The 15,330-nt window shown below is 43.2% G+C and overlaps 1 protein-coding gene across 2 annotated transcripts in view; it reads left to right on the forward strand.

The window, feature by feature from the left end:
- Positions 1-15,330, forward strand: part of spns2 (SPNS lysolipid transporter 2, sphingosine-1-phosphate) — a 136,116-nt gene that overhangs the window by 34,859 nt on the left and 85,927 nt on the right. For both annotated transcript variants that reach the window (XM_014195820.3, XM_014195819.3), the window contains exon 2: positions 7,116-7,181. In XM_014195820.3, the coding sequence (XP_014051295.1) occupies positions 7,116-7,181 (66 nt within the window). The remainder of the gene's footprint in view (positions 1-7,115; positions 7,182-15,330) is intronic.

Raw genomic sequence — 15,330 nt, forward strand, 5'->3', positions numbered from 1 at the left:
ATGACATAACATTGAAGGTTGTGCAATGTAACAGCAATATTTAGACTTAGTGTTGCCACCCGTTCAATAAAATATGGAACGGTTCTGTATTTCACTGAAAGAATAAACGTTTTGTTTTAGAAATGATAGTTTCCGGATTTGACCATATTAATGACCAAAGGCTCGTATTTCTGTGTGTTTATTATATTATAATTAAGTCTATGATTTGATATTTGATAGAGCAGTCTGACTGAGCGGTGGTATGCAGCAGCAGTCTCGTAAGCATTCATTCAAACAGCACTTTCCTGCGTTTGCCAGCAGCTCTTCGCAATGCTTGAAGCACAGCTCTGTTTATGACTTCAAGCCTATCAACTCCCGAGATTAGGCTGGCAATACTATAGTGCCTATAATAATAGTCAAAAGTATATGAAATACAAACGGTATAGAGAGAAATAGTCCAATAATTCCTATAATAACTACAACCTAAAACTTCTTAAGTGGGAATATTGAAGACTCATGTTAAAAGGAACCACCAGCTTTCATATGTTCTCATGTTCTGAGGAAGGCACTTAAATGTTTTTTTTACATGGCACATATTGCTCTTTTACTTTCTTCTCCAACACTTTGTGTTTTTGCATTATTTAAACCAAATTGAACATGTTTATTTATTTGAGACTAAATTGATTTTATTTATATATTATATTAAGTTACAATAAAAGTGTCCATTCAGTATTGTTGTAATTGTCATTATTGCAAATATGTATATAAAAATAGTCCGATTAATCGGTATCAGCTTTTTTTGGTCCTCCAATAATCGATATCGGCGTTTAAAAATCATAATCGGTCGATCTCTAGTATGTATAGTGCGTATGTTATCGTGTGTGTGTGTGTGTGTGTGTGTGTGTGTGTGTGTGTGTGTGTGTGTGTGTGTGTGTGTGTGTGTGTGTGTGTGTGTGTGTGTGTGTGTGTATGCATGTGTCTGTGCCAATGTTTGTGTTGTTTCACAGTCCCCGCTTTTCAATTTTTTTATCTATTTTTTAAATCTAATTTTACTGCTTGCATCAGTTACGTGATGTGGAAAAGAGTTCCATATAGTCATGGCTCTATGTAGTACTGTGTGCCTCCCATAGTCTGTTCTGGACTTGGGGACTGTGAAGAGACCTCTTGTGACATGTCTTGTGGGGTATGCATGGGTGTCCGAGCTGTGTGCCAGTAGTTTAGACAGACAGCTCGGTGCATTCAACTTGTCAATACCTCTCATAAATAAAAGTAGTGATGAAGTCAATCTATCCTCCACTTTCAGCCAGGAGAGATTGACATGCATATTATTAATATTAGCTTTCTGTGTACATCCAAGGGCCAGCCGTGCCGCTCTGTTCTGAGCCAATTGCAATTTTCCTAAGTCCTTTTTTGTGGCACCTGACCACACGACTGAACTGTAGTCAAGCTGCGACAAAACTATGGCCTGTAGGACCTGCCTTGTTGATAGTGTTGTTAAGAAGGCAGAGTATCGCTTTATTATGGACAGACTTCTTCCCATCTTAGCTACTAGAACATCAATATGTTTTGACCATGACAGTTTACAATCTAGGGTTACTCCAAGCACTTTAGTCATCTCAACTTGCTCAATTTCCACATTATTTATTACAAGATTTAGTTGAGGTTTAGGGTTTAGTGAGTGTTTTGTTCCAAATGCAATGCTTTTAGTTTTAGAAATATTTAGGGCTATCTTATTCCTTGCCACCCACTCAGCTCTTTGATGAGTGTTGCAGTCATTTCAGTCGCTGTAGTAGCTGACGTGTATAGAGTTGAGTCATACGCATACATAGACACTCTGGCTTTACTCAAAGTCAGTGGCATGTCATTAGTAAAAATTTTAAAAACCAAGGGGCCTAAACAGCTACCCTGGGGAATTCCTGATTCTAACTGGATTATGTTTGATAAGCTTCCATTAAAGAACACCCTCTGTGTTCTGTTAGACAAGTAACTCTTTATCCACATTATAGCAGGGGGTGTAAAGCCATAACACATACGTTTTTCCAGCAGCAGACTATAATGTCAAAAGCTGCACTGAAGTCTAACAAGACAGCCCCCACAATCATTTTATCATACATTTCTCTGTCAATCATCAGTCATTTGTGTAAGCGCTGTGCTTATTGAGTGTCCTTCCCTATAAGCATGCTGAAATTCTGCTGTCAATTTGTTTACTGTAAAATAGCATTGTACATGGTCAAACACAATTTTGTCGAGAAGTTTACTAAGGGTTGGTAACAGGCTCATTGGTCGGCTATTTGAGCCAGTAAAGGGGACTTTACTATTCTTGTGTAGCGGAATGACTAGCTTCCCGCCAGGCCTGAGGGCACACGCTCTATAGTAGGCTTAAATTGAAGATGTGGAAAATAGGAGTGACAATATCATCTGCTATTATCCTCAGTAATTTTCCATCTAGATTGTCAGACCCCCGTGGCTTGTCGTTGTTGATAGACAACAATAAACATTTCACCTCTTCCACACTGACTTTACAGAATTCAAAAGTACAATTCTTGTCATTCATAATTTGGTCCGATATACTTGGATGTGTAGTGTCAGGGTTTGTTGCTGGCATGTCATCCCTAAGTTTGCTTATCTTGCCAATGAAAAAGTCATTAAAGTAGTTTGCAATATCAGTGGGCTTTGTGATGAATGAGCCATCTGATTCAATAAATAAAAGAGCCGAGTAGTCTTTTTTTCCCAAAAATTCATTTAAAGTGCCGCAAAGCTTTTTACTATCATTCTTTATATAATTTATCTTTGTTTCTTAGTGTAGGGTTCTATTTATTTAGTTTAGTCACATGATTTCTTAATTTGCAGTATGTTTGCCAATCATTTGGGCTGCCAGACTTAATTGCCATACCTTTTGCCTCATCCCTCTTCAACCATACAATTTTTCAATTCCTCATCAATCCAAAGGGATTTAACAGTTTTTACAGTCATTTTCTTAATGGATACGTGCTTATTAGTAACTGGAATAAGTAGTTTCATAAATGCGTCAAGTGCAGTGTCTGGTTGCTCCTTATTACACACCACAGACCAGCAAATATTCTTTACATCATCAACATATGAATCACTACAAAAGTTATTCTTGTATGACCTCTTATACACTACACTATATTATAACTTTGGTTTTCCTAGATATGGCTATTATATTGTGATCACTACATCCTATGAATTTGGATACTGCTTTAAAGCAAATATCTGCAGCATTAGTAAAGATGTGATGATTTAATCCCCGTGCTGTTTGTAACTTCCCTGGTAGGTTCACTGACAACCTGATCCAGGTTGCAGGCACTGGTTACAGTTTGATGTTTTTTCTTGAGTGGGCAGCTTCATGATAGCCAGTCAATATTTAACTCACCCAGAAAATATACTTCTCTGTTGATATCACATACATTATCAAGCATTTCACACATATTATCCAAATACTGACTGTGAGCACTTGGTGGTCTATAGCAGCTTCCCACAAGAATGGGCTTTAGGTGAGGCAGATGAACCTGTAGCCATATTACTTCAACAGTATTTAACATTAGATCGTCTCTAAGCTTTACAGGAATGTGGTTCTGAATGTAGACTGCAACACCGCCTCTGGCATTTCTGTCTTTTCGGTAGATGTTATAACCACTGTATCATCAAAGGTATTAATTATGTGAGTTTCAGAGATAGTCAGAATATGAATGTCATCTGTTACAAGCAAGCTATTGACTTCATCTAGTGTAATTTCCCTGAGCACGGTGGTAAGATACAGTATATTCTCCTCACAAACACCTGGAGAGAGAGAAAGAGTGAACCCAAGCCAGACAACAATAGATATAGATGCAGTCAAATATAATGCAGTCAAATATAGGCCTAGAGCACAGGACAGAGAGAGACAGAGTGAGAGGAGAGGGAAGAGGCTGGTGATTTGTAAGTCCTCAGGATTTCGCAAGCTGACATCCTCTTGCCGCCGTCTCTTGACCTTTCCTCCTTGTGTGCCCACGCAACGTTACCATGGCAACCCTAGCCCTGGCGCCACTAAGGCGGGAGACGGGTAGAGACTGGCGGGCTGTCAGTGGTACCTCAGTCAAATATATTTCATCATGACTCCTTCAGCTAATGTAGGACGAATACTTGTCTTGTATAGAAATTAAACATCTCAGACAATGTTTTTGTGGTATTTTAGCCGATTTTGGTCAGAGCCATGTCAGTGCCCACCAAACACAGATAGATACAGGGTGGTCCGGTTATAAAGGGCGATAATGAGCCAAGAAGAAAAGAGGAAGGACGAGCGGAGGATGATGAGAGAGAGAGAAAGGAAGGCGAGGATAAGGAGGGAGGCAGCATAGTCGGAGGGAGGAAATCTGGAAGGAGAGGAAGAGAGATTGAATTGAGGGCAAGGGCAAACCTCAAATACGCAGTCTGAAACCATGAAGCTACCCATAAAACTGAAAGCTCCCATTGAGAGTGAAGATACATTTAGCCTAATATGCTGCTGCACAAACACACTGCAGCCTTCTGTCTGTAATCTCGTAGATTAAGACAGCCCATAACATAGATCATTACACCTGTATACTTGCACTCAATACAATACAACAATTACTTCACAGCATTATACAACATTACACCTGCACTCAATTTAATGGATGGTGTGCTTTTATCTGAAGACATTTGTGTCAAACACTTGCCCACTTGAACAGTCGGGTTGGTTGTTATAAACACAATTTAGGGAATATGGTCTATATGGTCTATATTTACACAGCATTTACATAATAGTGACTGTTGCATATCAGAAAGAAAATCTGTCACTTCCATGTGAGTTGGCCCCTAAAGACTGAAATATACATTTTCACAGCAATCTATTAGGGAGCATGTAGGGCAAAGATCAGTCAGTCGGTCACACTTGTATGCACATGTACACCCACACAGAGACTAAATTGGTCCTGCACTCAGTCACCCCAGTGAGGTGGTGGTGTAATGGGGGGCAGGGTTAGTAGGAGGGTGTTCAGTAAGCGAGCGAGAGGGGACGGGCAGGGCGTGGTACCAGGCAGGCAGGTGCTGACTCGGCTCGGGAGGGACGTTCCACCATCTGGCACAGGGATCCCCCTCCCAGCGGGCACACTGAGTGAGTGTGTGTGTTTCCGGCAGGCTAATTAGAGCGCAGCCTCGGCGGAGTGACAGCTCTGTCACCGTGGCAATGTTTGACAGGCTAGACAAGGGAGAGCCGACCTGTCTGTACTAAACTAGAATAGAGCAAACGGCCAATGTGTGTACGTGTCTGTCTGTCCCTGTCTCGGTCTCTGTGTGTGCTTCGCTCGATGTTGAAGGAAAATGGGTTGTTAGCCTAATTAAATCCCCTCCTGGTTTTACCTTGCACCAACCAAGCAGTAGTTTAACCACGCTACATCGATATGGAAGTCCTTATGTGTGTGCCGTTCCAACCTAGAGAGAACCCAGCCTCAGTGCTGTGGCTTGTTGGTGTTGCAGTGGTGCGGGAATGCAGCCTGAAGTGTGAGAATGGGAGCAGGTGGCTTGTCTCATGTGACAGGAATGTCACTTATGTCCCTGCTCTGCTCAGAGCCCCAGCTGCACCTGCCCAGACCTCGCTCCTTGCTGCCTTTGAAATGTGCCCTATACTATATCTGTTGACAAATGAATGGAGTGATGACAATGCCCAAGGATAGAAACCTCAACCTTGGCCACTCAATCAAATGAATAAAGTAATATACTTTAAGAATGTGCTTAGTTGTCACTTCTCTTTAGTCTTCCTCCCTCTCCATTTTTAGAGTAAATGAATATTGTCAAAACATTTTAAATATAGTTTGAGTGTTACTGTAGTGTACACAGTGTGGGTAGAGAGACCATATTAGTAGAATCTCATTCTATTTATGAGAGAGCCCCTCTGACTTTGAGTTCAGATGAGGTCTGCAGTGCATAATTAAATACAACCTGGTATCAGTTTATAGGGCTTCCGAGTGGTGCATCGGTCTAAGGCACTGCATCGCAGTGCAAGAGGTGTCACTACAGTCCCCGGTTCGATTCCAGGCTTATCACACCCAGCCGTGATTGGAGCCCCATAGGGCGGCGCACAATTGTCCCAGCGTCGTCCGGGTTTGGCCGGGTTAGGCTGTCATTGTAAATAAGAATTTGTTCTTAACTGACTTGCCTAGTTAAAACATTTTTTTATAAGCATCTCTTTTGCAAAAAGACGTGCATCATGTTATAATATCGGGCCAGTGGCTGCTGCTGTTACTGCTACTCTATATTCATGAGTTCTGTTCTGCTCAGACCAGCCTGTCAGTCAGTCTCACACACTGAGCCCAAACACAGCCCTGTATTGTGTTATGTGTAGGGAGAGGCTCAGGAGGATATGAACGATTGAGATAAGGAATTCAGGCGAGGATAATTATTTTCAGAAAGATTTATATGTTATTGAATGGGCACTGGTAGTCGCCTGGACACTTTTTTTGACAATATACAATCAACAAATGTGCTAGCTGTCATATTGCTGTCGCACAACATCCGTCTTTATTTCTCTGATTTACAGGTGAATATCTCAATCTCACCATTGGTTACAGAGATACAAGCAGTGTCTTAGTAATGTTATGATGACAAGATTCAGCTGTTCACATATCTTGGGCTCAGTCTTTCGATCCCCACAGAGTGCCTTGCACCTCATTAAGTTCTCACTATAGACTAAGAGCTCTGTTCTGTTCGTGATCCTCTCTCTGGAATTTCCTTTCCTCCATACCGGTGTGAATAACTGTCCTCCGGTTACAGAGAAGGAAAAAACCTACTGTGTGTGTGTGTGTGTGTGGTGCTTTTGGGATTTTAAAAGGGCACCTGGCCACCTTCACTAACCCCCTGCAGGCAACACCATCTTAGTGTTTAGTGCTGTCTGTGTGCCAGCCAAGAGAGCACTTAATACTGTATTAGTCTCCTTAATACAGTATTCTTGCTGCAGCTATAAAAGAGAACCGCTGCAAGGCCACAAACCTAATTCATTCAACTGTTATTAAAACAATTAAATATTCATGATCATTTGGATGTTTATTGTACCGCAACCATTGCCACACAATACTAATCGCTGTCCTCCCCTCTCTCTTTCTTCTCTCTCTGTTGTGCAGGGGTTTTGCTCGACATCCAGAGACACTTCAATGTATCGGACAGTGGAGTGGGCTTGTTGCAAACAGGTAAGTCTCTCCTGACCTCTTAATGACACATATGTAACAAAGATTAGCCAGCTCAAACATCCACTCAAACCTCCTCCTCCTCTCACGACAAGGAGGGCAGGCCCATTACCTGTCCACGCTAAGCTGCTCTTAGGCCTCTTAGATTGGGACAACAAAAGGATGAAAGTCCCCTCCGGCCTACTGCCTCCAGCCCTCCTTCCCTCTCCTCCCTTTCCTCCCCCTATACCTCGTCCTCCTTCCTCCTCCTCCCTGCAGCCTGTGCAATTGACTGTAGCTAAACCGGAAGACTGACTGGGTCAACAACAGACACACTGGCTTGTTTTGGGATGGTGGATCATGCCCCTTCTGCCTTGCTCATTGACAGCCAGCCAAAAGGCCCTCCTTGAGTAGACAGGTAGAAAGTATAACACAAGTTATAATACACGTGTAGTAATAAACATGAACCAAATATTGCAATTTAGTAAATGCAAGCTTTCTGAATTAAAAAAATCATTTTAGCCTTAGGGTCTAACATTTCAAGCAACATTTTGCATGGTCAATAACCAAGTCGCAATGGATCTGTTCCAATGATGTAGGTTGTAGATGGTTAAGACAGTATGAATGGGTTATTTCTGAGCTCCATGAGTTCCCCCAGTAGGCAGCCCAGTGAAAATGAAAACAGTGTTGAGCGGCAGCGGGTTAGAGGCTGAGTCTGAGGGCTATGGGCAGGGTTTCCTGCTCTATAGACCTTAATGAATCCAACTTTTGTGAGGGAAAGGTGCATGTTATTAGTTTGGCATCAGGATGGCTGGCATTTTCTGGAGTTTGAGTTGACCTTTCAACGCGAAGGCTGTTGTGACCTAGCACGTTCTGTATCTCCTAAAGCTGAATGTCATGGATTTGAGTTTAAAAAAAATCTCACAGTGGCATCCACATGTCCATTATTTCTCAGGTGACGGGTGAAAAATCGGATTCTTCAAAGATAACTGGGAACTGATTTATGCTCCCATAAGTGAAGTCGTGTTTGATGAAGTGTGCATGGTTGACAGCGTTTCACCCATTTATCAAAAGACTTGGCATAGCAAACACGAAATTCAATCCTAGTTGCACTTGTTGTTGCAGTTTTGGCGTTGCTGAATAAACAAAGCCCATACACATGCAGAACACACAGCACATAATGCAAACAGCACAACTAATGCAAACATACTCTCATTCCCACACACAGTCAGTAAGTGGAATGGCACCCACAGCTGCCCTCTGCCCCTGTAGCTGGGGCTAAAAGCAGTACATGTCTGTGTGTGTGTGCGTGCATGCAGTATGTGCTTGTGTGTGGTGTGCCTGTCCTGTCCTGTCTTTGGCCAGACTGCGTGGTGTGGCATGTCCCCTGATCTCCAGCTGACCCCAGTCTCTCGCTGGCCTGAGGAATGCAGCCGGCCAAAACTCTGACCGCTGAGACCAGCCACGACCAGACTGGGAACCTACGTGTGAACGGCTGGCTTGGGCAGTGGTTCTCAAATCTCCCCTCAGGGACCCCTGCCTAGTCAAGGGCTCGATGACTAGCTGACAAGTTGAATCAGGTGTGTGAGCTCTGGAAAAGATCAAATACATGGAATGACTGGGGGTCCTGAGGAGAGGTTTGAGAACAACTGCGCTAGGAGGTTGGCGGGTGATCACAGGGTGTTGTATGTAGGTGTCCATGTGTGCTGTTATATCCTCGACCTATCTCCCCCTCACAGCCTACATCTCTCTATTTCTCTCTCTCTCTCTCTCTCTCTCTCTCTCTCTCTCTCTCTCTCTCTCTCTCTCTCTCTCTCTCTTTCTCTCTTTCTCTCTCTCTCTCTCACACACACACACTCCAGAGAGAACAATCGCCCACTATGTGAGCTCCTGCATCCAGGCTCTGCCCGCTTTCTCTCCTTGGTAACTTCCACCCACACCTGGTAGTCCAAACTGCCAACGTAGGTCATTTGTGGGCAAGTAGTGGTAAGTGGGCGATGTGTGAAGAGTCGATTCAGCCTCTCTCTGATCCCAGCTCACCTTCACTATATTCACACCTCAGAGAGCAGTGACCACGTACTGCTACGGTCACTTCTCGAACCTACGCTACTGTTACTGACTGGTCTATTTATGAGAGCTCTGTTTGAGTTCTGGTTCGTTTTGGCTTAGCCTTTTTCTTTGACTGTGGATGAGGGGCTTTGGGTTATCTCTGGGCTGACAAAGTCTGGAATATTGAAACTGTGGCTGGTTTTCCTAGATTGCTTTGTGCCCACTCTGGAGATGAGAGTGGCCTCACTAGCCACTAGAGCTACTGTTTAAACCTGCAGAAGTTCCCGACAGTATTTGCATTTTACATGCGGTTATTTATATCTGTAATTGTGTTTTAAAGTTCACACACAACTCAACATATGGAAAGGTGTAACCTTTCTCTAGTTATGGGGCAAAGTTAATGTTATTACACAAAGCAAAACATTTAGAGGTGTGTGTGTGTGCGTATGTGTGTGTGCGTATGTGTGTGTTCACACCTTAATAGGTGTGTGTGACGTAGAACTCCCTGAGGGGTGAGGCCCTGTGTAAGAGGATCAGGTCTCTGTTGATGTCACTCAGGTGATGTATGGTAGTACGGCATGTGTTCTGGCCCCAGGTGCTCACGCCTGTCCATCAGATCAGCCCCCAGGAATGTACTGCGCATAGAAAGAACAGAGCAGATCTAACACGAACTGTCATTCCTGATGACAGGAGAAGACCTGTCAGATCACAGGGAAGCTCCCATTGGATATGACAGGCCTCTATTAGGTCTCCTAGCTAATGAGTCTGAGGTGGTGGCTAAATGAAGACAGAGTGCTGCGAGCGGGAGAACGACCTATGGCTCTTTGGTCATGGATGATGTTACACCTTCTACGGGTTTGGAAGGAGCCTGGATGCTCTGTTGGTTGGTGAGCCTGCAGACAGAGGAATGTGTGCTTTGTGCGGATTTCTCCTCAGACAATTAGACCTAGTGGGAAGCATCCTGTAGATGTATTGTTATTATCCATTATGAATAGTCTAGTATATTGGCAGGGTTTTAAAAGTGGTGAGATGTTGGGTGGGTGAATAAGGAGCTGGTTAGTGTCTGTCCAGTTTCTCCAGACTGCAACCACTAATTATTACTGATCTTTCATGTGTGCAGGTTTTATATTCAGTTGGGATACATCTTGGGTGGATGAATGTGTGGTGGAGCCAACCAGTGTCCGTCCTGGTTTTGCAGGCTGGCCTCCATCACTGCCAGGTTGCAGACACTATTTGTCTTGCGTCCCAATTGGCACTCTAATCCCTAGAAAGCGCACAACTTTTGGCCTGAACCTTATGGGCCCTGGTCAAAAGTAGTGCATTGTAAAGGGAATAGGGTGCCATTTGAGACACAGCCTCTGTCAGGTTGACTGCGTCTGTGCCCTGCTCCCTCTGTCTGTCTCCTGCCTGGCTGCCCACCCCAGTCCTGTCTCAGTTTGCAACACGACACCCACACACACACAGCCAGGTCCCAGCCAGCCTTACCAGAGTGTCAGCCTGGCCAGACACTTACTGAGGAATGGGGCCACAGGTGGAACTGGGAAGTCCTTCCATTCATTGGAGTCCCTCAGCTCTCTGAGCCCCACTAACTAACATACTCACATCATACATACAGCTCACAGTCTTTTTTAAATCTCTGGTCCGAACCTAACCCTAACCCACATACAGTCTTCTCACCTCTCTGTCTCTCTCTCTCTCTGTGTCTCTCTCTCTCTCTGTCTTTCTCTCTCTCTCAGTCAGATTTTCTCAATATCCCGTTTCTGGACTTACATTTAATGCCTGTGATTTTCTTGTGGATAAGAGAGGATAAAGGTTTAGGATCTGAGGCTTAGAGTTGTGGCTCTGACCCTGAAACCCCTTAGCAACTGAGGCTGTCGCAAGTGTGGCCAACTTCATATGTTTATGGACAGTGTTTGTCACAGGCTTGAGTTACTCTATAATGGAGATGGTTATAGGACTCTGGCAACTCCTATATCAGTGTGGAGTAAAGCTATCAGTGCTTGATCAGCTGTGCTGTCTGTCAGCTGCCTCACAGCTGCTCTCGCTTTCGGGTGTCTCTCTCTATACCTTCGTTCCACTCTTTCGTTCCCTCGTTTGCAGTCTCCCCCCCCACTTTCGCTCTCTCTCCCAATCTGTCTTTCCTCTCTCCCTATATCCCTTCTTTCTCCTCTCTCTGTCTTTAGTCTCTCTCTCCCTCTATCCCCTCTCTCGTTCGCTCCCTCTTAACTCTGCAGTCCTCTCTCTCACTCCCTCTTCCCTATCTCTTTTTCTCTCTCTCTCTCCATCCTTATCTCTCTCTCTCTCTCTCTCTCTCTCTCTCTCTCTCTACATCTCCCCATCTTTTCCTCTCCCTCTCTGTCCCTTACTAAAACATACAGGAAAAAAATGATGTGGGGAAAAAATATATGTTTTTCAGACACATACAGTATATGAACAAATCACTTATTTATTTTTTTACATGAGTCAGACTTGGCTTTAGAACACGTGAAGTTTCACATGGATTTTAATGCATGTTATTCACATGACTCAGACACATGGTTTCCCAACATTTCACTTGTGATATTCTAAACTTTGCTCAAATTGAGCAGTAATTGAAGATTTTTTTTTTTTATAGAAAAAGAACGTTAAGAATATTGACACTTTGATTTTGTTAATACTAATGGAGTGGAGGGCTCAGAAATAAGAAATAACTATTTTTTATGTACTATTATACTCAGGTAGGCTAAGTAACCTTTTTACAGAATGGCATTACAGAATTTGCTACTGCAACATGTTAACACCACCTTTTCACATGTGAGGAAAATAACACTATTCCACCCCCACATGTGAACTTGCAATTCCACATGTAAAAGTGATGTTTGCACATGTGGAGTTTTCTTATATGTGAAACTGCCAATGTGATTTTGAACGTGCAATTCCACATGTGAAACTTCAATTCACATGTGAGGTGAAAACATGTTATTTTCCTCACATGAGAAAAGGTGGGGAACTCAAAATGTAATAAATGAGAAAATATGTTTTCACGTGAAGTTTAACCTCAACATGTGAAAACAGCCATTTCACATGTGAAACAAAATGTTTTACATTTTAAGCTGCACATTTCACGTTTTTTGGGGGGGATGGTGTCTCTCTCATCCTTCTCTCCCTGCCGTGGTCTGTCTGCAAGTGATTATGCACGAAAAGACATGCTGTCCTCTCAGCTCTGGTTGGCAGCTGTTGCTGCTCTGCTGTCACTCTGATGGACACCTCACAGAAAAGGAGTCTGTGGCACAGCAGAGAGGGATTCAGAGATTCAGATTCCGAGGGAGGGAGGGAGGGAGGGAGGGAGGGAGGGAGGGAGGGAGGGAGGGAAAGACAGACACAGAGATGGAGAGAGAAAGACAAGAAAGAGGTGTGAAAGACAAAGGGAGGAGAGGGCAAAGAAAGTCAAATAAATGGTGACACCTGCGTAACACTCCCTCTGTGCAGCCTGCATGGCTGCGAGCAGTGAGATTTAATCACCCAGAACAGTATTGATTCCCAGATGAAAACAAAAGCATTAATCTGGAGTTCAATGGCTCTGGCCCCGACTGAGACAGCTAAGGAATATCTCGGTAAAAAAAACATATATCTACACTGAGTGTACAAAACATTAAGAACACCTTCCAAATATTGAGTTGCACCCCACCCCTTTTGCCCTCAGAAAAGCCTCAATTCGCCAGGGCATTGACTCGACAAGGTGTCGAAAGCACTCCACAGTGATGCTGGCCCATGTTGACTCCAATGCTTCCCATAGTTGTGTCAAGTTGGCTGGATGTCCTTTGGGTGGTCAACCATTCTTGATACACATGAGAAACGGTTGAGCGTGAAAAACCCAGCAGCATTGCAATTCTTGACACAAACCGGTGTGCCGGGCACGTACTACCATACTCCGTTCAAAGGCACTTAAGTCTTTTGTCCTGCCCGTTCAGCCTCTTAATAAGGGATCATAGCTTTCACCTGGATTCACCGGTCAGTCTATGTCATGTTCTTAATGTTTTGTACACTCACTGTACTTCATAGCAGTTCTGTGGCGGTTCAGTGTCTTTGTTTGGCAGTGTTTGCAAGAGTACAGTATGCCTTAGTGTTGTCACGATAAGGAATTTTGACTTCGATACCAGATTTAGTAACACTATACTCAATACCATCACGATACTTGATACCAAAGAGATACCAAAATCATACCAAGGTAACAAAAATAAATCACAGATTGGCACTTTGTCCAGAAACATATTTTGAGTTCATTATCATGAATTACATTGAAATGTTTTTTTTTTTATTATGTATGCTTTAACAAATCAATTATACAATCATTCAATAAATGATCCTTTTTTTTTTTACAATCTAATTACATAACAACATAATGGTAATCATTTATTTGAATGGTAAATCTCTATTGATAAACTGGTTAAATCAAGATGTAGCCTAGGCCTATTCACAATACAGGTGAATTGAGCGTGTTTTGGCTGATTTCATGGGGCTACAGATGAAAAACAATCTGTTTACCTTCTATTTTATTGGACTGATCAACAACATTTTCATAGAAGAAGCGATCTCTAATTTTATAAAAGTGCGCGCTGTCTGAGACCCATGATGTCATTTACACACAGTTTCAAAATGTATACATGCCGTGTTGCATAAATCAAGTGTGTTAACGTCTGTGCAACATGAATGGTGCTGCAGCCTGGACTCCCAGTGCGTTCAGTGGTTCCTCATGGCAGGCTATTTGGTCATGTGGAAGAGTAGGCAACGGTGCGCACGTGCTATAAAGGGACATCGGCTGCGTTGATTGATAGACTTTATCCAATCTCAATCAGTAGACAACGTGAGACACATTTGACAGAAGTACTGAAAGTAACACAAATTCTACTACTGAACTGTGGTCTTTCTCCCCTTTGATTTCCAACTCATGTGATTCATCTTTACCACTGTAGGGGGTAATGCTGAGGCTAATTAACTCTTAGTGAACTGACACACCATGGTTGTGGTGGTCTAGTGTGTGTGTGCGTGAGCGTGTTTGTGTATTGGGCTCAGCTCTGACTAAGCCTTAGCTATAGGGCTCACTCTCTCTCTCTCTCTCTCTCTCTCTCTCTCTCTCTCTCTGTCTCTCTCTCTCTCTCTCTTTCTCATGTCCATCCCTCTGCGGCTCTCTTACCAGGCCACGTCTCCGAGGAGGGGAGCTGCCAGAAGATGATTGGCACCCCTCCTACGCTCTCGTCCCCCTCCCTCCCCCTTCATTTCCTGTCCCCGAGCCAAAACTCTCTCTCACGGAGTGGCTGCCAATCCAATCAGGAGATCAGAGCCAATTAAAACAAGGGCACGATGAGACGAGATGAGGAGCCACTGGGCGGAAATCCTCTAGATCTGACCTGTGGTAAATGCCCTATCAGTTTTCCCCCCACCCACAGTCCTATTGTGTGTGTGTGTGTGTGTGTGTGTGTGTGTGTGTGTGTGTGTGTGTGTGTGTGTGTGTGTGTGTGTGTGTGTGTGTGTGTGTGTGTGTGTGTGTGTGTGTGTGTGTGTGTGTGTGTGTGTGTGTGTGTGTGCGCGTTTGAATACAGACCTCAGAAAGTAACTACTTTTAAGGAAATTACTACTTTTAAGAAACTATTGGATTGGCTGATTTCAACTAATGGCAGAGCTGTATCTGGAACTTCAAAATGTAAATAAAATGAATAGAGCACACACAATCTTCTACACTATTCCAAACAGTCATATTTGATCTTCACAATACATTTCTGTCTATACTCCCGAATGTCCGTCGTCACAGGGTGTACATAATCAAGTCAAATCAATGAAACATTTATATTTTATACAGATAATTATAAATAAGTTGTGATGCTCAACTACTGTACGGCTCTTTCAACATGCTACTGAAAGGTTAAAAGCTGTAATACCTTTTATGATACCTGAAAAAACGTTTAACCTCTTTGTCCATCTGAGAGAAAATGTTGTTGTTTAAAACACACACTATAAGATATTTAAAGGGATAGTTTAATCCTAATACAATCGAACTTGATTTTCCACCTACCTTGGCTGTAGTTTACTCAAGAAGGCAGTCTTTGGATATAGTTTCCTTTCGACACTTAAAGACATTCTCCATAAC

Source organism: Salmo salar, chromosome 04, assembly GCF_965601325.2.
Source record: "Salmo salar chromosome 04, fSalSal1, whole genome shotgun sequence".
NCBI classification, from domain to species: Eukaryota; Metazoa; Chordata; class Actinopteri; order Salmoniformes; family Salmonidae; genus Salmo; species Salmo salar.